Consider the following 21,718-nt stretch of genomic DNA (forward strand, 5'->3'; position numbering starts at 1 on the left):
GGGACAGAGGTGTGGACACAGGCCCAGCTGCTGGAGTGCGGGCCAGGGACCGGTGCTGCCCGTGGGAGCCGCAGATCTTCACGCAAGGTGATGCCGTGGGCGTGCAGCCAGCCCTCTGGTTTGTTGTTCAAATTGCTTCTTAGGACTTTGTGTAGTCTCTCTAGCTTACGGAACGATTGTCATCTTATTATTTCTCCACAAAATCACATTCCTTTTGTTTCTGTGTCCTTATTCCATTTTTCCCTCTTTATATTCCCACTGTTCATCTCCGTTATTGTCAGGATGTGGTGTGGCTGTAATCCTCCGAAATGTTCCTGATGCGCTAGGATTCGGAAATGGAGCCCTGGTCCTCGTAGCATAATTTCTAGGATTTGGGACTCCTTAAGCTACAGTGGAGGATCCAAACAGGCTTTGATAAACGGATTTCTAAACCTCATTTCCTTTTGCGGTGGGAGAGAGAGTGAAAATCTTTCTTAACAACTTTGTAGACCCGAACCCAGATGCCTCGCTGTGCACAGCCCGGGCGGCTTCAGGGCAGCCTGCCCAGGGAACACGCAGAAGGACATTGCACCGAAGCCCTGAGAGGAACAGAGCCCCTGTCAAGTATCTGGGGTGTCGGTGGTTGTGCAGGCATGGGGGGGGGGGGGCGGGCATCTTGCTGGTTTCATGAGCAGCTTTTGTCTCCCTCATCCAGAGTTGGTGATAATAAAACGAGGAACCTGACTTTGTCTCCCAATTAGAGGAAAAAGTCAAAGCTTACGCTAAAAGAGTTTAGCTGAACAGCTATCTTTGAATGTTTACACAGCTAGAATTCTCATTTGTCAATAATGCTATGTTAGAAGTTTAGCCTTAGAGTAGCCTACTAAGAAGTTCAGGTTAGGGAGAGGTTGCACATCTCCTTGGCCATGACCCTGCAAGGGGAAGCCCCCTCGCCCGTCTTCAGGTGCCTGTGCCAAGGCCACCCTGGGGGAGGTGGAAGCTTCTGGCGGGAGTGGGTGTTGGGCCCACGGGGTCCCCCCAGCCCACATGACCGTCCTGCGGCCTGGGCGCTGCGGGTCTGCTCACTCCGAAGTCCGTGCTCCAGGAAGGTCCCTGTCCAAGGGCACAGGTCTTCTCGGGACGCCTGCGGTGATGACCACGCCACGTGGGCTCCGGGTGTATGTGAAGTTCCGTAGTACGCTTCTCTTGCACATCAACACCTGCCTGCTCATATTCTTGGCTTTTAAAAGAAAATTTGCTGAAAGATTGATGTATTTGAAAGGCAGAGAGAGGAGGGAGGGCCTCCATCTGCTGGTTCACTGCCCAGACGGCTGCAACAACCAGAGCTGTGCCGATCTGGAGCCAGGAGCTTCTTTGGGGTCTCCCACGTGGGTGCAGTTGCCCGAGCACTTGGGCCATCTTCTGCTTCTTCCCAGGCCACAGCAGAGAGCTGGAGTGGAAGTGGAGCAGCCGGGACTTGAACCAGCACTGCAGGCAGTGGCTTTAGCCGCTATGCTACAATGCTGGTCCCTACTATGTTTAATTTTTTTGATTATATATTTGAAAGGCAGAGTTAGAGAGGTGGAGAGGGGTCTTCCATCCACTGGTTCCCTCCCCAAGTGGCCACAGCAGCTGGAGCTGGGCCGATCCAAAGCCAGGAGCTTCTTCCAGGTCTATACTGGTGCAGGGCTCAAAGATTGGGCCATCTTCTGCTTTCCCATGCCAAAGAGAGCTGGGTTGGAAGTGGAGCAGTGGGACTCAAAACAGGTGCCCATATGGGATGCCGGCACTGCAGGCGGTGGCTTTACCAGGTTCACCACAGTGCCTGTCCCGTTTTTTAATTTATTTGAAAGGCAGACAGTCTTCCATCGGCTGGCTGGCTCCCCAGATGGCTGCAATGGCCAGGGCTGGACCAGGCTGAAGCCAGGAGCATCTCCCAGGTCTCCCACACTCTGGCTGCTTTCCCATGTTCATTAGCAAAGAGCACCAGGACTGGAACTGGCACCAGGTGGTGGCTTTGTCTACACCACAGTGACGCCCCAGCTGTCATTTAAACGAAGGTTGGACACGCTGCAAACCTGAAGTTTCCAGCAGGAAGACTGTGAGCGGTAGCCAGCTGTGATCTGGGTGCCATCAGCCTTGAAGCTTACACTGAGTGTGACCCTGTGGGCCTTCAAGGGGAGGGTTGTGGCCTTGTCACGGGCTTCAAGTAGGGCACAGTGCAGGCGCGGACAAACCTCCACTAAGACATGCGCTTGCGGAAGCAGCCGGGTGGCTCAGGACAGCAGCGACTCCCCTCCCAGTGAGTGTTGGTCTGGAAGCTGGGCACAGCCGTGCGCAGCCAGCAGACAACTAAGTGACAGCGAGTGCTCCCCTGCCTGTGGCCCCTCCACGTCACATCCTGGTGGTCCACCCTGAAGTGTCATTTGATGAATTCTTTGTGTGTGACCAACCCAGCGCGAGTCGTAGCTGAGAGTGCTGTATGTGGAGCTCGTGCCACGAGGTCGTCTGCCCCGGGAGACCAGGGACTGCACAGCTGCGAGGGAGCGCGACCTGGCCGTGGGCGCTGCTCACACGGCTGCCGGCAGCTGCAGAAGCATCGCTCCGTGCAGTGTTGCTTCCTCCTCAAGGAGTCAGTCCGACAAGGCAGTAGCTCTCTACCTCTGAGACAGACAGAGAAGCTGTTTTCTCTGGGTGCTGTCACCTTGATCTTTCACACGGAGCAGCTAGCGCAGGGGGCAGAGTCCTGGGTTTTGGCCTGAGGCACTGTTTCCGATGGGAGAGCCCTGGCTGGAGGCTGCAGCTCCTTTGTCCCTGGGAAGCTGTCCAGCGAGGAGGGGAGGGGCGTCTGAAACCCTCTCGGTGCTGCAGTCCCCCTGGGCTGGTGCACGGGGTCTTGGTGGAGGCCCACTAGTGCCACCCAGTGACTGGTGCTGCTGCAGCGCCAGCCTTCCCAGGCCCGACTCCTGGTTTCCTGTTTCAGGAAAGCCGGCCAATTGGAGCCTGCTGGCTTATCCCGGCACACCAAGGCCAGGCGCAAACAGTTTCCCTCACAGACACGGCCACAGCAAGCTTGCTCCAAGTTCCATGGTGTTGCCTGCCTGGATACACTTCCTCCTGTGGCTGCTGAGGGCTGAGCTGCCTCGCCAGGCAGGCCTGGGAGGGAGGGAGGGCAGCAGCAGGGCTGGCCTGCACAACACACTGAAGAGCGAACTAGAGTCAAGAAGTTGCAGATTTGGGTTAACAGCATTTGAAAATCGTTGTCCTTTGAGCAGAGGCCAAGCCAGGCCCAGCCCTGGCCGTGCTGCCCCTGCTGTAGGAGGAAGAGCACTCAGCCCTGGCCCGAGCAGCTGGGCAGGACTTCCAGCGTGTCACACGCTCTTCAGACGTGTTTGCTGCGTGGCAGATACCAGCAGACCAGCTAGCTGGAGTCCACCAATCTGGGAGGCTGTTGCCAAGTTCATTTACCTAATCAGCTCAGTGGTGTATCGGGAGTGGCAGTAGGGGGCGACAGAGAGACGGTATAGGAGCGGCTGGTTTCACGGAGGGCGGTTGGGCTCCAGGACGGGTGACTCAGCCTTGTGTTGGGGAAGTCCTAAAGGTAACGTCTAGACTTGGATTTCCCCCAAGAGGGAGGACATACATCAGTGGAAGCTCTGGTCTCCGTGGATGGCTCATCTAGACCTGGGGTTGGGAGAAGCAGTGTTGACGTGTGGAATTAAGTTTCTGATACGAGAGTGTAATGCCCTGGAGGTTGGCCTTGGGTCGCGTGGCGCAGCATCCTGTGTGTGACGCTCGGGGTGTCCTGTTGAGGCCCTGGCTCTGCGCTCAGAGCAGCAGGGACTGGATGCGCTCTGGCCTCAGCTTTGAGCTGGCCAGTTCATTCCCGGGGCACAGCCCTGTCCTTGCTGCAGACATGCGCCCCTGCCCTCCGAGAGCAAGGCCTTCGGGGGTCCCTATAGCTGGAACTCGGGCATCCTCTCTGCTAGGTGCTGCTGCCTTGGAGCGAAATCTGCACGTCAGAAGTGAGTGGGCATACTGAGGTCCAGAGTCCCCCCGCCACCCTGAGAAATAGCTTGGGCACCCAGCTTTGAGGGGCCTGTGACCTGCTGAGCCCTGTGTGTGGGGGATGGGTGTCCCATTATTCTGCTTTGCCAGGCATTGTCATGGCTTTATAGTGCCCACCGTGTAAAAACCCAGCTCCAAAAAGGGGTGCTGCACTTGGAGAGACAGCAGTTGGGGGTGTGTGTTCACCCCCAGGCAATGGAAGTGGGAGAGGGCAAGGCAGCCCATGCACTGGCCCCTCACTGGTGTTGGGGGTGTGAGATGGGACTGTACCTGCTGGCAGTGGTGGGCTTGCCTTGGTGCATTGCCAGTGGGATGGTATTTAGGAAAAAGCACAAGACCTGGTGATGCCTGCCCCCACCTCCCGAGTAGTGCTAGTGCAGGTTTTGTTAAGGAACCTTGTGAAGTGCGGGAAATGTGTGGCTCGCAGGCCTGGTGCTGTGTGGTGACGGTGCTCAGGCTGCCAGGGAGGGGCTGACAGCCAGCCCCCTGCCCGCACAACCAGGCCGGTGGCAAGGCTGTGGCCTGCGGGGACCCCGGGAGCAGCTCTTCAGGAGGGCAGGTTTTCCACTCAGGCCCTCACAGACGGGGTCTCAGCTCTTTCCCAGGTTTCTGGGACTCTTTGGGGATGGTGAACACAAGCAATGGGAGAGGAGTGAGGGTTCATTTGTTCTTAACTCCTGGGTGAGAGGGCATCTCCGGGGCACGTGGGGTGCCAGAGGGAAGGCTGGTGCTGGTCCCTGAAGCCCAGGGACTCCCAGCGCCCAGAGCTCGTGGCGCTGCTGCCTGGACTCTGGTGGTCCGGTCAGGTGGGGATGGCCTCTGTCAGGTGCGGACATGCAGAGACTGGCCTTTCTGCTGAGCTTTGGGCCACAGCCCCGGTGGCGCTGAGGACGAACGACACACGCCGCGTTGAGTCACAGTGCAGCGTTGTGACTGGGAGGGGATGTAGCGGCTTCGTTGCGTTCTTGGCCCGGCACTTGGTGTGGCTTCCCCGTGTCGCACATTCCTGTCCCCTTTCCATGCCGGCAGCGGCCTCGTCTCCTGCTGGCTGAGCCAGTGCGAGGCCTCCTGGGTCCCTCAGAGGACGTGCGTTTGCCCTTCCTGGGAAGGCTTCCAAGTGCAAGTTTGCCGAGGATCTCACCTGCGCACTTAATGGTCAAAGTGCCATTCTCCGTGCAGCCTCTTGTGGCACTGGACTTTGTCCTTGAGCTTGATCGCTCAGCTCATGGTTAGGTGCAGCCTCTGCTGCTTGGCTGGTCAGCCGAGGTGAGAGCGTCAGTGCAGTGAAGGAAAGCATTTACGTTCGCGGTCCCAGATGCTCACAGCCTACAGCAGCCAGGGACTGAATCCAGGTCCCCAGGTGGGAGACAGAAACCTGCGGCTCGAGCCACCCCTGCTGCCTTCCAGGGTGCACACGAGCAGGGGGCTGCAGTGCAGGTGCCCCGGTCAGCGTCTGGGCCACTGCGCTAGACCGCCGCCCTGCGTGCTCTGCAGCAGTGTGGTCGCGTGACCACTCCTGGCAGCCCTGAACCATGCTCTCCTGTATTTTAAGTTTGTCCCATCGAGCGTGCCTCGTGTGCACTTGCTGGCCACGCCAGCGCCCTTTCTCACGTGCCTCCTGCTCTGTTCTAGCTGTGAAAGAAGACAGAAGAGTGGAGGAGAAAGTGACGACGGCAGCAGCCTCCAAGAAGACGGCCCTCCCAGGTTCCTCGGCGAGCAGACAGACAGCGCCCAGGAGTCTCCTCCCAAAGAAGTCTCCTCTTGGTGGCATGGTGGCCGCCAGGCCAGTCATTAAAAAGGCACCCTCTGGCTGCAAGGGCGCCATCCCCAAGAGACCGTGGCTCTCGGCCACTCCCTCGGGCGGCGCCTCAGCTGCCAAGCAGGCGGGACCCACAGCCGTCCCTGCGACGGCCGCCTCCAAGAAGGCACCGGGTGCTGCTCTGGCGGGAGCCGTCAGGAAGCCAGCGGCGACTTCCGCATCGGCAGCCTCTCCGGCCGCCGGACGCCTCGGAGCCGCGAGCCCTGCACCGTCCCAGCCAAATTCACAAATACGGCAGAACATAAGGCGCTCCTTGAAGGAGATTCTGTGGAAGAGGTGGGCTGCCGTCCTGTGCGGTGTGCTGGGTTCCAGGCGGCCCCGCGGCGCGAGAAGGTAACGCCTGTGCTCTCTCTGCTCAGGGTGAATGACAGCGACGACTTGATCATGACGGAGAGTGAGGTGGGCAAGGTCGCGCTGCACATCGAGAAGGAGATGTTCGGCTTGTTCCAGGTCACAGACAACCGCTACAAGAGCAAGTACCGCAGTATCATGTTCAATCTGAAGGACCCCAAGAACCAGGTGTGTGCTCGCCCGGCACGGACGCCGCAGGGCCTTCTGGGCCCGTCGGTGGCCTCACTGGCTCCCTCGGTCACTCGCTGCACCACGCTCAGACCCCAGGGCGCCGCGTCACTGCCTGCAAAGCAAAGCTGTGGCTGCGTCGCGGTCCTGAGCGGGCACTGCCTCCTGCAGCCGCGGGGCGAGCCTGGCTCAGGGCCTTTGTGGGGGAAGGACAAGCTGCCTGCCGGGCGGGGTCCAGTGCTGGGGTCTTGGGGTGAGCCCGGACGCCAGCTGTGGGTCCCCAGCATGGGTGGCATCCCCTGGGTGCTGGCTGCTGCCTGGCACGGTGCCGCCTTCTCTGGCTGCTTCGGGTCTTGGTCCTGTGACTGCTGTGCCCCGTTTTCCCGTGCCCTCTCCAAGCTCACAGACACAAACACAAACAGTTTGTGAACAAGCGAATGAAACACGTTCGTTTGTAGGGGCTCTTCCATCGTGTTCTGCGTGAAGAAATCTCCTTGGCAAAACTTGTGAGGATGAAGCCAGAAGAACTGGTATCCAAAGAGCTTTCCACGTGGAAGGAGAGACCGAGGAGACCCGTGAGTCCCCTGGGACAGCGGCGTGTGCGGGGCGGGGCGGGCTGAGCGTCTGCCCGGCCTTCACCCTGTCCTTCGTGTCCTAGGCGGTGGAGCCCAGAGCCAGGCTGCATAATGGGGGCAAGCGGGTAGTTGCTGTCCAGGAGGCCGCCCCCGACATGGAGGATTCTCCCCCCGTGTCGGACTCGGAGGTGAGTGTCCGGGTCTGCTGGAGCTGCCGTTAAGTCGCTGGGCCAGGTGCTGAGCTTGTGGCAGGTATTTGAGGGTAAAAATCTGTGAAAAATGCGTGTTAAGAAGAAAGGAGTGGAGATTGCCCTTTTTTTGGCAGCAAACGAGATGTATCTTAATTCCACTTTTCCATGAACTTCAAGCAGCCACGTGTGCTTGGATTTGATGTTTTTCGCACCAAAACTTTTAATTCTGTTTTCTCCGACTTTGTGACTCGCCCCCGTGGACCTGTCTGTTCTGTGGGTTCTTCCTGGCCGTGAGCTTGGGAGAAACATGGCTGCTACTTCGCAGGAACAGCAAGAGGCCGTCCGAGCTGCCCCTGAGCGGAGCACAGCCCCCGCCCTGGACGTCTTCAGCAGCATGCTGAAGGACACGACGAGCCAGCACCGTGCGCACCTCTTTGACCTGAACTGTAAGATCTGCACAGGTGAGCGTAATCGGCGGAGAGGGCAGTCGGACACAGAGCGGTGCTGCGCCTCCTGCAGCCAGTTGTATTCAACCCCTGGCTTTGTCCCGTCGCCTCTGGATTCTTCCACAAAGCCCTGGCCCGCTGGGGCGCGCTCCCTGCCTTTGATCTGCCGGGTTTTCACGACGTCCCTTCTCCTGTTCCTCAGGTCAGGTCGCGTCATCGGAAGAACCCGCTCCAAAAAAGCAAAAATTGTCAGCCTCCGCTAAGAAGGACGACCTGAAGTCCAGGGACGGCAGCGCTCCCCCGGACCCCGCTGCCAGCCCGGCTGACGACGAGATCCCAGAAGCCCCGCCCGGAGAAGCTGCCGAGCCCGACCTGGAGGGCACCTCGCAGCCACACCTGGAGAGGAAGCCGCTCCCTGGGCCCCCGGGAGACGGCTGTCCCGAGCCGTCCCCACTCGAGGGCCTCTCCGCCTGCCCAGCCCCCGCTGGGGGTGGGGTGGTTACCACTGTCACAGTATCGGGCCGGGACCCCAGGACGGCTCCAAGTGGGTCAGGCACAGGCATGGCCTCTGCGGCAGCCCACCTGGACAGTCCGCACGCGATGGAGAGCAAATCAGATGTGCCGAAGCCTGCTGTGACTTCTGTGACGGTGCCCAAGTCCATACTGGCTAAGCCTTCCTCTTCCTTGTCTCCGGACCCACGGTACTTGTCGGTTCCACCGTCGCCAGGTGTCAGGTGTGTGGTTCTCACGGACAAGCTGAGAGCAGTTTGTTTTGATTAACAAAGCAAAGGGGAGGGGCCGGCACCGTGGCTCACTTGGTTAATCCTCTGCCTGCGGCGCCGGCATCCCATACAGGTGCCGGGTTCTAGTTCCGGTCGCTCCTCTTCCAGTCCAGCTCTCTGCTGTGGCCCGGGAGTGCAGTAGAGGATGGTCCAGGTGCTTGGGCCCTGCACCCGCATGGGAGACCAGGAGAAGCACCTGGCTCCTGGCTTCGGATCAGCGCAGCTCCGGCCGTGGTGGCCATTTTAGGGGGTGAACCAACAGAAGCAAGACCTTTCTCTCTGTCTCTCTCACTGTCTAACTCTGTCTGTCAAATAATAAAAAGGGGGGGGAGGGTACTCAGTAGCTGCGACTCCAAGATTTATCCAGAAACAGAAACACCACTGTATGCTTTCCAAGAGGCGGTTTTTAGGATGTGTAATTGTCTTTACAGGTGGGATTTTGTTGTTGGTTTCTAAAAGATTTATTTATTTATTTGAAAGGCAGAGCTAGATCTTCCACCCCTGGGTTCACTCCCCAAATGGTTGCAGTCGCCATGGCTAGGCCAGGCCAAAGCCAGGAGCCTCTTCCCAGCCTCCCACACGGGTGCAGGGACCCAAGCTCTTGGGCCACCTTCTGTGGCTTTCCCAGTGGAGCAGCCACGTGGGTTGCTGGTGCTACAGTGGCGTAGCCCGCTGTGCCACGGTGCTGGGTCTTGGAGGTGTGGGTTTTGAAAACTGAAATTTGAATCTGGTTGAGCACATTTGTAGTGTAATCAGCTTGTTTTTCTCTGACCAAAACGTCCACTTGTGTAGTTTCATTTGCATAGTTAATTAGCAAAAGTGAACTTGTCAGACCTGGCAGGAGCTCACTTCTGCTTTTCTGGACACGTGCGTGTCCGTGCCGGGAAGCTTCCTGTACAGAGGGGCTCACGCTCTGTTTTGTTTCCAGTGTCTCCGGCTCTCGGTCCCCCCCGGAAGGAGACACGAGCCTGTTCTTGTCTCGCCTCAGCGCCATCTGGAAGGGATTCATCAACATGCAGGGTGTGGCCAAGTTCGTCACTAAGGCGTACCCTGTGTCTGGGAGTTTGGATTATCTCAGTGAGGTTAGCACCGAGAGTGCGTGTGGGTGTGTGCGCGCCTGTGTCGCTCGTGGGAGTCCCGCACAAGATCTCACCGGAGAGCAGCGTGTGCCACTCCCACCGCTCTGGAAACGAACGGGCTGCTGGGAGGAGCCAGCGGCTGGGACGGAGCAGAAGCTGGACAAGAAGCTGGGGGCCCTGGTTCTCCGTTCAGGGGGGCGGTGACCGGCTGTGAGCACGGCCAGGCCCGTGGAGCCTGCTGAACGTGGGGTCTCCTGCTGCCAAGTGGGCAGAACGGGAGGAGCGAGGGTGCCGCGGCACCTGGACTGGGGCGGATGCGCGTGAGAGCGCGCGGTGCTGGGCGGGGTCTCCACGCACGGCCCCGTGTGGCAGGTCGCCTCATGCCACCTTGCCTTTGGTGGCGTGGGCCTGTCATTGGTTCGGTGGCTTCGTGCCTGGAAATGGCTGTACTTCCTTTGCTTACCCAGAGTGCTTTCTGTTTAGGACTTGCCCGACACCATCCACATTGGCGGGAGGATTGCGCCAAGGACAGTTTGGGATTATGTTGGCAAACTCAAGTCTTCCGTGTCCAAGGTACCTGCTCACAGCCGCGGCACTGCTTGCCCCGGCGCTCCCGTTGGGCTTCCGAGCCCACAGCCTGACCCAGCGATGCTGTGAGAGCGGCTGAGCCCTCGGCAGCGGGACTTCTGACGGCTCCAGCGTGTGCCGCACACGGCACTAGCAAGTGTGTGCGCTTCACTTTTCTCTAACGGCTGAAGGAGCAGACGGTGGGGTCGCGGCAGTGCTGCGGCTCAGGCGCTCGGTCGGGGCTGAGTTAGCACCGCGCGCACCTGCGCCGTGGCACGTGGAAAGGGCTGTGGTGGCTGTCCCGTTCCTGAGAGGAGGCTGGAACTGTCCTGGTCTCAGCGTGTGGTGAAAACTTCGTACCACGCGCTGCCGGGCTGCCCCCAGCTGGCACGCAAATCTGAGGTCGGGGTGTGGACAGAGCAGTTCCAAGTTTCCTGCAGAAAAACAGGTGTGAGCCCGGCACCGGAGCTTGAGTGTCCTCCGCCACGGGGCCGTGCCGCTCGGTGTGCTCGGCTCAGCCGCTGGAGGCGTGCGGGCTCGGTGCAGGCTGGACAGCGCGTGCTCTCCCGGGCAGCCAAGGTGAACGCTCGCCGTCCTCTGTTTGCGTTGCAGGAGCTCTGCCTGATCCGCTTCCACCCCGCCACGGAGGAGGAGGAGGTCGCCTATATTTCTCTCTACTCCTATTTTAGCAGCCGTGGCCGCTTCGGTGTGGTCGCCAACAACAACAGGCACGTCAAGGACCTCTACTTGATTCCGCTGAGTGCCAAGGACCCGGTTCCGTCCAAACTCCTGCCCTTTGAGGGACCAGGTAAGCGCCCACTTCCTTGGTGCTGAGGCGCGTGGGACCCACGCCTTCTTCTCACTGGTGGGCTCCTGAGCGGCTGCCGCAGGCGCAGAGGGCGGCGCTGCACGCTCCTGGGCAGTAGCAGACGTGGTCTCAAAGATGTTAGTGGAGAGGGATGAGCCGCAGGCTGAAGCCAGGACCAGGGAGAAGAGGGGAGGCCTGGCTCTCGGTCCTCCACCCTGGATGGGTGAGCCTGGGTCCCTCGGGCGGCAGCACCTCAGCCGGTACTTCTCACCGGGACACAGGACGCTTCTAGAGGGGTCGCTTCTAGGCCGCTGCTCGGCTGTTACCGGATCCTGCCAGCTTCGGCCCGCTACCTTGTGTTTGCTCATTTCTCAGGAAGTAGGATGTTGTCAGGACCACTTGTAACGTAATCTAGAAATACTTCAGGTTTGTACAGGACTGAGGGTGATTCCGAGGGAGCGTGCGTGGTCTCTGTGACCCCTCAGAGGCTGAAGTGGCGTTGGGCAGCCACTGCGCTCCTGAGACTGATGGGTGCAGCAGGACCTGCCCGCAGCACACTGCGGCCCCACCCCGGGCTCAGCAGGTGCTCAGAGCCCGCGCTGCCTCGCACACGCAGGCCAGTCGGGCGCGTGGAGAGGCCAGAGACCCGTCTCCCAGGCCCCGCCCTCGCCCGACTGAGCCGGGGCCCAGGCTGCGCTCCCTTTGGAGCTCGGTGTGCGTGAAGCCATCACTTGGTGTCAGTGATCCCAGGGTTAAGTAATCCCTGGCTGGGTAGCATTATATTATTTTAAAAAGAGATTTATATATTTATTTGAAAGTCAGAATTAGAGAAGGGGACAGAGAGAGATCTTCAATCCACTGGTTCACTCCCCACATGGCCACAACAGCTGGGGCTGGACGCGCCAAAGCAAGGAGCCAGGAGCTTCATCCGGGTCTCCCACGTGGGTGCAGGGCCCAAGCGTTTGGGCCATCCTCCACTGCCTTCCCAGGCCATTAGCAGGGAACTGGATTGGAACTGGAGCAGCCAGACACGAACCAGCCAGCGCCCATATGGGATGCCGGCACTGCAGGTGGCGGCTTTACCTGCTATGCCACAACAGCGGCCTTGTGTTATTTTATTTTAAAGCCAAATACTTGTTAGAAGCAAAATGCTTTAATCTGGGCTGTCAGACCGCTCGGGGTGAAGCTGAGCTGCCCGGCAGGCGGTTGTGTGGAGAGAGGACGTGCCTGGCTCTGCTGGGGCGAAGAACCTGGAGCTGACCTGTCGGACGCCTGGGAGGAGTGGCTGGCCGGCCCCGGGCACGAGCGCCCCTCGCCGTGATGAGATGCTGGCTGCTGTGCAGAGCCTCTTCTGTAGCGGGGGGAGCAGTGCACCTGGAGCCCCTCGTGACAACCTAGAGCAGGGTCTCCCTCCCTGCCGCAGGGTCGGGGCAGGGGCGTGGGGAAGTCGCCTGCGAGAGGACAGAGGTGCAGCGCCTCCCCGTGAGGAGCGCTGGGGGAGAGGAGGCTTGCCTTACGCTAGCTGTGTGGGGCACTGACCACCCAGAGGCACACTGGGTGCCCGGCCGCGTGGCTGCACACTCACCCTCACAGCGCTCGCTTGAGGCCTTGATGCTGGCCGGAGGGGCAGGCAGAGCCCCGGGTTCCTGTCCACGGTGAAGAGCAAATATGTTTCAAAACAGGAAGGAGGATTTTAGGAAAGTAGCAGTCAGTGCGATTGTGCCCCCAAACACCCTCTGCAGCCCAGCAGCCTTGCCCTGGCCTGGCTCAGCCTGGCCCGCCCTGCCTGGGACACTACTTTGGCATTTTCAGGATACAGGTGTGTACATGTGTATCCTGGTTTCAAGGTGTGCAAGCGTGGCTGTGTGTGTGTGTGTGTGTGTGTGCGTGCGCGCACGCGTGTGGCTGGCTGGGGGAAGCTGGGGCCCATCCCCCTGGTTCCTGTCCTCACAGAGCCTAAATCTTTGCACGGAAGCCTTTGGCCAGCACAGGCTGTGCCGAGCGTGGCAGCCTGCTGTCCCACACGAACACATACCGCACAGCCGGCCCTGGCCCCAGCGGCCCACGGTGTCCCTTACCCGGGATCCCTTTGCTGCCCACGCCACCTGCGGCCTAAGTCACAGAGGTGGCAGGACTGTGGGGTCTGTGTGGGCCCCGCGTCCTGCGCTCAGGGTCACAGTGAGGCTGCTGCCCTTCAGTTCTCAGGTGGCGAACACAGAATAGCCCCGGGGTGGGCTGCCACGTCGGTCCTCAGCCAGCACCGGGCCCAGGTGCCCCTGCCAGCACGCATCCTCCGCGGGCCTGCTGCTCACACTTGCGGAGCAGTGAACACAGCCAGGGGGTGGTGCCCTGGCTCCTGGCCACTGCTGGGCTCCTGTCCAGCTGTGCTCGGCCACAGTGACTGGAGGGTGCTGTCCCCGGGTCCTCGACAGCCGTGCGCCTCAGAGCAGCGTCCGGAGCATCCCTGCGCCTGCCCGAGCTTTCCGGGAACGCCCGTGTCCTGGGCATCTGTAAGACTTGTCCATGCAAGTCCTGGTTTGTCTTGTGTCACACGGTGACGGTTTGGGTCACGTAGCACTGTTTCCAGGGCAGCCCAGTGCAGGTGGCCACCTTCTCCCAGCTTAGCCAACTCCAGCTCCACGGTGTGCTTAGCCAGAGACCTGGGACCTCAGAGTCCCAGTCCCAGCCTTGTTCCTGGACGACTGGTCAGCCAGGGGCCTCGTGCTGGGCTCCAACCGCGACCCCGACGGGACCAGGACTGCAGCCAGGACAGCCACACTGCTGCTGGCACCCCCAGCCCATGTCTGAGTCAGGAGGGCTTGGCTGGCTGCCTGATCCAGCCCCGCAGCTCCCCCGGATGAGGGGCGAGGGCACTGGCCCCTTGAGGGTCCTGTTCCCGGAGTGTTGCCACTTCTCGGAGAGACGTGCGCATCCAGAGTGCCTTTTGTTTGTTTGTTTCTTACTTGAAAGGCAGAGTTAGAGACCTCCCATCCACTGGTTCCCGCCCCAAATGGCCACAAGGGCCCGGGACTTCTCCGGGTCCCCCTGGTGGGTGCAGGGGCCCAAGCACTCGTGCTGTCCTCCCTGCTTTCCCAGGCCATCAGCAGGCCCCTGTGCCCAGCACAGACCACCATGGTGCCTTGTGTCTGCTCACTTTGAGCTGCTGCCTGAGTAGGTGGGGACCCTCGTCTGCCAGGTAAGCAGGGTGTCGTGTGTCTGTACCCACAGCTGTGCACTGAAACTGTGATGAGCGAGGTGCATGCACGTGCTGCTGTCTCCTTCTGAATCAATAAAGTATTTCCTGGAAACTGGTCACTGTTGTTTGGATCAGAACCGTTCGGTAGCTCCTGGCTGCCCTGCTTTTCCTAAGCCGGCACAGTGCACGGTGGCAGCACAGCCCCCCACCAGGGCTTTGTGCAGGCCTGGGCGGGTGGGTCTGAGCGTGTGCGTGTGGGGGTGGGGTGCAGGAAGTATTCTCTTTCCCCCCATATTTGCCAAGTCTCTATCAGTTATACTTAAGAACTATCGTTTATTGACTTCCACACAGCTTTGTGTTCCAGCAGGTTTGGAAATTTGACAGAAGAGGGTTCCCGATTCACTCAGCAGTGAGGGGGTCAGTTGATGGCTTTGGGTTTGGAGGGCCCCTGCTTGTGCCCACACTGCTGGGCGCACAGCCCGTCTCTGACCGGCACGCACCCTCCCAGATACACGTGTCCCTGGCTCCTTGATTGCTCATCCTGTGTCCTGGTCTCATCGCTGCGTCTGAAGCCAGCCCTTCCACCAGGAAGACTGGGGACACAGCCCCGCGGGGCTCACCAGGGCTGTTTGCACAGCGTGGGGAACGTTGGCCCTCTGGGGGCTTGGAGGGGAGTGGGCCTGGCCACCACTCTCTTCTGTGGTGGTGGAGGGTGGTCTGGTACCCACCCTCCCGCCTGGTGGCTCGTCTGCACCGCCCTGCGGCTGCAGCCGGGTCTGCCACGCCTGGCACTCTTGGGGTTCGTGCTCAGAGCAGACGCCTGGCCCTATGCCCGTCCCCCAGACCCGGGACGTGGTCGGGACGTGTGGCCTTTGATGCCAGGCTGCAGGCCCAGTGTAGAGCGCGCTCTGGGGCAGTGAAGTGGCCTCTGAGGCGCAGGACAGGTGGAGTCCCAGTGCCCATGCGGCCCTGCGCCAGGCCAGGGCTGCGTTATGCTAAGGACTGGCAGCACTTGCATCCTGCTCCAGCCCACCCTAGGGAGCTGTGTGGAGATGCCGAGTGATCAGAGCCACCTTGGCTTTGCCGAGTGGGGCAGCAAAGGCCGAGCCCAGAGCAGCTGTCAGGTCCAGCTAGGTAGGCCTAGCGCTGGCTCGCCTGGGACCTGTGGTTTATCCACCTACCTGACTTTGGTTTGTGCCAGAAGCCTGACAGCAGCCCTTGTCATGGGACCTGTTCCTGTGCGAGGTGGCTCAGCCCCTTGGGGCCCCATCGGCTTCCCCCCGCCGAGCCCTTGCTGCTGCTGTGCGAAGCTGTCTAGCGGCGACTGAAAATCGATCCCCCTCAGGCTGTGCTGTGAATAAGTCAGGTGTTCCGGAGTAGCAGCTGCTGCGCACACCCAGCGGGAGAAGTTCTGTTAGAACACCCGTAGTTCACGCTCACAGAGAAGGAAACTGCTTGATCGGTTGCCAAGCAGGGGCCTGTGGGTGTGACGTCCCTTGTGGCCTGTCTGGCTCCCCGGCTGCCCGCCCTGTGCAGCCCCTCCCCCCACCGGCCCACTGTTAACCAAGGAGGGCTGGCAGAGGGCGTTTTGGGAGGCATGTCCGTGAGGGAGGGACGTGGCAGGGTGCTGGCCCGCGTCGGAGCCTGGGCACCGTGCCTGCAAAGTGCACGTGGAGACCTCCCACCGTGGCGGTGGGGGAGGGGAGCGGCAAGCTTCTCCCCCCGTGGGGCGGGGCCCGCCTCCCCCACCTGCCCAGCCTCTCCACAGCCATGACAGCTGTGGTTAGAACTGCGTGATGGTGCCCCAAAGAGCTCTGAAGACTTGTGATCATCTTTGGAAGTCACAGAGAGAACAGGAAGGTCTTAGTCCCCGTCTTGGTTGCAGGAAGGAAGCCTCTGTGTGCAGTGATCCCAAGGCAGTCCAGCGTGCAGTTGGCTGACTGCATCGATGACTCGTGTGTGTGTGTGTCCCAAGTTGGATTTTTGTGACTTGGAGGTTTGGGTTCCCCTCTTGGCATTCTTGGTTTATCACGTGTAGGGCTGGGGTCCATACTGGGACCGCAACATGGCTGATCCACGTTAGCACAATTCTAAAGAAATAAGGGCTTTTGAGCACAGATCCCCAGGCCACATGGCGGTAAGCAGAGACTTGAGCGTTAAGTAGTTCTTGATCCAGGAACGCTTGAACGTAAAAGGCATTTATTTTAGCCATTTCAGTCCACGTCTTTTTTTTCTTTTTTTCCACACTGCAATTCTGATGCCAGAGACTAATGGGTTTGCCTAATGACTTATGCCTTATGGATGGTTATGCACTGTTGTTGGTCACGCATTGCTCGTTCACTGTTAGAATGTTTTAGTGGGGTAGAGACAGGAAGGGCAGCTGAAAGGACAAGTAGCCAGATTCCGTGTACAACACGCGGCTGCTCCGTGGCCTGAGCCCTCCAGGCCTAGCGGTGGACGTTTGCATGGAGCCCCGCCTCCCCGAGGCTCTTGGAGCAGAAGCCCCTCCCACAGGATCTGACCCTGGGGGAGTCTGTTCACGGCTTGCGTGGGCTTTGGTCTGTGGCTGCCGCTCAGAAGGCCACGGTCAGGACTGGGGAGGTGGCCTCGTGCCGTCACGGATCGGAATCCCCCGGGCTCTTGGAGTAAGCTGCTCAGGTGTTTGGGTTTGTCCCAGTCTCCCTCTGCCTTTTCAACATTCCCTTGGAGAGAGCCCTGAATAAAACTGACCTCGCCGAGGGCTGGGACCAGATTTAGAATCTTAATACCAGTTTTGTTTTTCAGGTCTTGAGTGTCCGCGTCCCAATATCATCCTCGGGCTTGTGATCTGTCAAAAAATAAAACGCCCTTCAAACACTGCCGAGCTGGACAAGGGGGAGGAGAGGCGGAGCCGACTCCAGGACGAAGCTGACATCTCAGCAGGCCCCAAGGTCCCCGCGGCTCCCCTGAGCGACAAGAGGCCCTCCAGGTACCCGCTCTGCTCTGCAGACCCAATGGTCAGCACCACGCCCCCTGCATCCCCTCCGCCTCCGCCCCCTCTTCCAGAGCCGCCCGTGTCCAAAGTGCTGCCACCCCTCAAGCCTGGCTGCGCTGGCACCGTCTCGGTTCCTGCTGCGCCACCCGCGGCCCCGGCGGCCGCACCCCCGGCCGCTGCGCCGGCGTCCAAGACGGCCTCGCCGCTGGAACACATCCTGCAGGCTCTCTTCGGGAAGAAGAAGTCCTTCGACGCCCAGGCCAAGGAGTCTGGGGGGGCGGCCCCGGCTCCCCACCAGGACCCCAAGGCCCCCCCGCTGGACAGTGGGGCCCCAGCAGCCCCTCTGTTGGACCCCATCGTGCAGCAGTTCGGCCAGTTCTCCAAAGAGAAGGCTCCGGTGGAGGAGGAGGACGACAGGCCCTATGACCCCGAGGAGGAGTACGGCCCCGAGAGAGCCTTCGGCGCGCAGCCCGCCGCCCGGCCGGGGGCTCGCCGCGACACGGAGTCGGCTCCCGATGCGACGGAGCGGGAGGAGGTGGCCTACGACCCCGAGGATGAGACGATTCTAGAGGAAGCCAAAGTGACGGTTGACGACCTGCCCAACAGGATGTGTGCAGGCGCTGGGGCAGAGCCCGCAGAGAGGGCGGCGGGCTGCGCCCCTGACGCCCCCACCCCCTCCTTGGTGGAGCAGCAGAAGATGCTGGAGGAGCTGAACAAGCAGATCGAGGAGCAGAAGCGGCAGCTGGAGGAGCAGGAGGAGGCCCTCCGGCAGCAGAGGGCGGCCGTGGGCGCGTCCATGGCCCACTTCTCCGTGTCGGACGCGCTCATGTCGCCGCCCCCGAAGGCGGCTCTGACTAAGGGCGAGCTGCTGGAGCCCGAGCAGCAGCAGGCTCCAGACAGGTCCGCCGCGCCCGCCGCCCCAAATCCCGCGGCCCCCGTGGCGCAGCAGAGTGCGGACGCGCGGCAGCGGCGGGACCCGCGGCAGGCCAGGCGGTTGGCCGCGGAGAGTGGCGAGGCTGGGCCCGTCAAACCCCCAGCAGGCAGCAGCCAGCCAGGCCCTGCAGCCAGGGGACCTCCCGCAGGGGCTCCCGGGGTCCAGGGGCCCGTGCAGGCCCTGGAGGAGGAAGAGGCAACACCTCCTCCGTGGGTTCCAGGTGAAAAACCTCCACTGATGCCCACCCAGGACAGCCAGAGGGGCGAGTACTCCGGAAACCCCGGCCAGCTGCCCATGGAGGGCGTCCATCCCGTGGCAGCCGGGGACGGCCTGGCCAGACCTGCCCGCAGGGTGCTGCTGCCCACGCCCCCGAGTACCGCCCTGCAGCCCGGCTTCGCTCTGCAGAGCGACGGGCAGAACTTCTGCTCCCCCGCAGGGCGGGACCCCTTCCCCGGCCCCGCGTTCACGGCTCAGGAACGGCCTCTCGGTGGGGCCCCCTACGAGAGCCCCAGACACAGCCAGTGTGCCGGCAAGGGCAACGGCCCCGCCGCCGGCGCTGAGATGGGCAGAGAGCCCCTGGCCCGGGCTGGGGAGGGCCCCGCCCAGTTCCCCCTGCCTGGGCAGAAAGGGGGGGCGCCCCCGCCCCCGTTTCAGGGCCAGCGTGAGCCGGCCCGCCCTTTTGGGGTGTCGGCGCTTCACGGCTCCAACTTCCCAGGCCCGCGGGGGCCGGGCCCTTCATTTCCCGAGGAGAACGTCGTTCCGAGCGACGGGCCCAGGGGGCCTCCACCTGCCAGGTTCGGGGCCCAGAAGGGGCCCATCCCTTCCTTGTTTGCGGGTCAGCACGGGCCCCCTCCTTACGGGGACGCCAGAGGCCCTTCGCCCCCCTTCCTCGGCGGGCCACGAGGAGCAGCGCCGACCCAGTTTGAAGAACGCAAGGACCTCCACGGGGAGCAGCGGGACTTCCAGGACCCCCCGTACAGCGAGGCGCCCGGCCCGCCCGCCCAGTTTGAAGGACCAGAGCGAGCCCCTTGCGTGGGCAGCAGGGGCCCCGTGCCCTTCCAGTGTGGAGGCCAGAGACGGCCTCTGCTGTCTCAGCTCAAAGGACCCCGGGGAGGCCCCCCTCCATCCCAGTTTGGAGGCCAGAGAGGACCACCCCCTGGCCATTTTGTGGGTCCACGTGGGCCCCACCCTGGCCAGTTTGAAGGCCCCAGAGGCCAAGCGCCAGCCTTCATGCCGGGCCCCAGGGGGGTTCAGCCACAGCAGTTTGAAGAACAAAGAGTGAACTCGCCACCCAGGTTTGCAGGTCAGAGGGCACCCGCACCCCTGCCGTTTGCTGGGCCCAGGGGCTCTGCACCCTTTCCTGAGAAGAATGAGCAGACGCCGGCCCGCTTCCACTTCCAGGGCCAGTCCCCGCAGGTGCTGAAGCCGGGGCCCCGGCCGCTGCTCGAGCTCCCCAGCCACCCCCCGCAGCACAGGAAGGACCGCTGGGACGAGGCTGGCCCCGGCTCATCCGGACAGGGCCCCGAGGCCGAGGCGCAGTGGGCGTCTCCCGATTTCCGGGAGGCCAAAGGCCACGAGTACAGAGGCCAGGCTTTTGAGGGGAGGCCGAGAGAGCGCTTTGAAGCCGGACCCAAAGACAAACCAGTGGACGAGCCCGAAGCCCCAGTGCCCGAGAGTCGGCAGGGCCGGGGCTTCGAGGACAGGAGGCGGGAGCGAGAGCGCGGCAGGAACTGGAGCCGCGAGCGGGACTGGGAGAGGAGCCGCGAGTGGGACCGGCACAGGGACAAGGACTCCGGCCGGGACTGGGACCGGGGCCGGGAGCGGAGCGCCAACAGGGACAGGGAGCGGGGCCGCAGCCGCGACCGGAGCCGGAGCAGGAACCGCGACCGGGAGAGGGACAGAGACAGGAGACGGGACCGGGACCGCGAGAAGGCCAGGGACAGGGAGCGGGGCCGCGACCGGGACCGCAGGGACCAGGGCAAGAGCAAGGAGAGCGCGCGGGACCCCAAGGCCGAGGCCGCCTCTGCCCAGGCCTAGGGGCCCGGCCCACCCGGACCAGGGGGTCCTCCTGTGCGGACAGGCCCAGCCCCCACAGGTCCTTTCAAAAGCCAAGGTCATAAAATGCGTTGAACAAATAGTTTGAAATAGCTGTGAACGTAGACGCAGATAGCAGATTCTGGACTTCAGAAATGACTGTAATTTTGTGTATAATGGTTTCTTACAAAATTTCACCTCTTAAAATTCTGATACTTTTTTAAAAGTAAGAACTCTTTAATATTTCCATTTAAAATTACAGAAATGGGAACGTGTCCACAAAAGCATATTGCTTTTTGAGATTATAAAGTTATCTTTTCCAGTAACTTGACTGTTGTGAATTTTAAGGGAATCTCGGTGGGCCCTGGACCACACCACTGCTGGCTTCCCGCCTGTGGGGGCGTCGGTCAGCACAGGCCCTGGCCGCGCGCATGCCTGCGTGTGCCGAGCCGTGGCCGGGGTGGCCGGTGCCCGAGACGCGCGTCCGGAACGGTTAGGAACCCGAAACTTACAAATATATCTTTCTTTCGCTATAAAGAAATCTGAGTTACAAATTTCAATCCAGAAACCAAAAGATGAAGTTCGCAGTTTGGCTCAGTTTTTATTTGCCCCCTCAAAGGCGTTCTTTCAAAAACGTGACTTAAAGCCAGCATCCGTCCTAGTAGAGAAAGTCTTGCATTTGAAATAACAATTTGTTGAAAGATGTGAGAGCAAATCAACCCACAGGTGTACCTCGAGGGCGGGTGCACTGGGGTTTCACCGCCAGCAGCGCTTCCTGGGCCCCGGCTCCCAGCTCTGTTTCCCAGGTGACCAAATGGCACGGGCTCGCACAGTCAGCGCGGGGGCGGCCCCTGCGGCCCGGCTGATCCACCTGACTGCAGACAAGACTTCGGTAATTTTTTATGTTTTCATAAAACAGATGTAAGATGAGAGAGTTCGTGTCTTCCCTGCAGCCCCTTGCTCCATCGCGGTCGCCTCGCAGCGGGGGGCGGCGGTCAAGCCACGCGCCCGTCAACCGGCGTCTGGTAGGATGTGAAGGGTTCGGTTTTTGTTGTTTTTTTTTACATATAAAGCAAATTTTTCTAATTTAAATACACAAATGTAAAAATCAAGTGTGTTCCTTTAGGTTTACTTGATAGAAATTTCTGTAAATTGTATTTTATATTGCAGAGTATTATATCACTGTACATTAAACACGGGACTTGATAGGTTTTGTTACTTGAGCAGAATAAACATCCACAGAAAGTTCTCGTTTCCCGCCTCACTGAGCCTTCTAAGAGATGACAACTTGAAGTGCAGAGATGGGCCACCTGCTGGTTCACTCCCCAGACGGCCCAGTGGCCCAGGCCAAGCCGGGCCTCCCACAGCCCTCACCTGCTGCCCACAGGGCCTCCAGGACAGGGTGCCGTGGCCCCTGCAGGCGTCCACCCTGAGCCCGGGGAAGCTGCAGGCTGGGTGTGGGCGCCTTCTTGGGGCTCTGTCCTGACCTTGGACCAAGCCCCATCCATGACAGACGGGGCATGCAGGGAGGAGGGTTCCCCGCCTGGGCTCTGACCCGGGGTCCTTGGGTTTTCAGAGCAAGAACCACAAAGCCACAAGCCTCACGGGGAGCCACTGGCTACAGAGGTCAGGCACAGTGTGGCTATGGCCATGCCCCTTGGCCAGGGTCCCCCGCCCTGCCTGGCCCGTCCAGCTGCGCACCGCCCCCGCTGGGAGGGAGTGGGCAGGTGCCGACCTCGCCCTGGGA

General features: G+C 61.0%; 1 protein-coding gene across 6 annotated transcripts in view; it reads left to right on the forward strand.

The window, feature by feature from the left end:
* The window catches only part of DIDO1 (death inducer-obliterator 1), a 42,723-nt gene extending 21,507 nt beyond the window's left edge, over positions 1 to 21,216 (forward strand). For 3 of the 6 annotated variants that reach the window (XM_051829425.3, XM_051829427.3, XM_008253335.5), the window contains exons 8-17: positions 5,680 to 6,142; positions 6,226 to 6,385; positions 6,844 to 6,960; positions 7,044 to 7,148; positions 7,477 to 7,612; positions 7,800 to 8,331; positions 9,308 to 9,461; positions 9,942 to 10,031; positions 10,638 to 10,833; positions 16,814 to 21,216. In XM_051829425.3, coding sequence (XP_051685385.3) covers positions 5,680 to 6,142; positions 6,226 to 6,385; positions 6,844 to 6,960; positions 7,044 to 7,148; positions 7,477 to 7,612; positions 7,800 to 8,331; positions 9,308 to 9,461; positions 9,942 to 10,031; positions 10,638 to 10,833; positions 16,814 to 19,974 — 5,114 coding nt within the window. In that variant the 3' untranslated portion in view covers positions 19,975 to 21,216. Of the gene's footprint in view, positions 1 to 5,679; positions 6,143 to 6,225; positions 6,386 to 6,843; positions 6,961 to 7,043; positions 7,149 to 7,476; positions 7,613 to 7,799; positions 8,332 to 9,307; positions 9,462 to 9,941; positions 10,032 to 10,637; positions 10,834 to 11,959; positions 14,139 to 16,813 lie in introns of those variants that run through there. The other 3 variants (XM_089306923.1, XM_089306922.1, XM_089306924.1) reach the window with 3 other exon arrangements.
* The last annotated feature ends 502 nt before the right edge of the window (positions 21,217 to 21,718 follow it).

The sequence above is a fragment of the Oryctolagus cuniculus genome, chromosome 11 (assembly GCF_051225735.1).
Source record: "Oryctolagus cuniculus isolate XC-2025 breed Fujian yellow rabbit chromosome 11, ASM5122573v1, whole genome shotgun sequence".
Lineage (NCBI taxonomy): Eukaryota > Metazoa > Chordata > Mammalia > Lagomorpha > Leporidae > Oryctolagus > Oryctolagus cuniculus.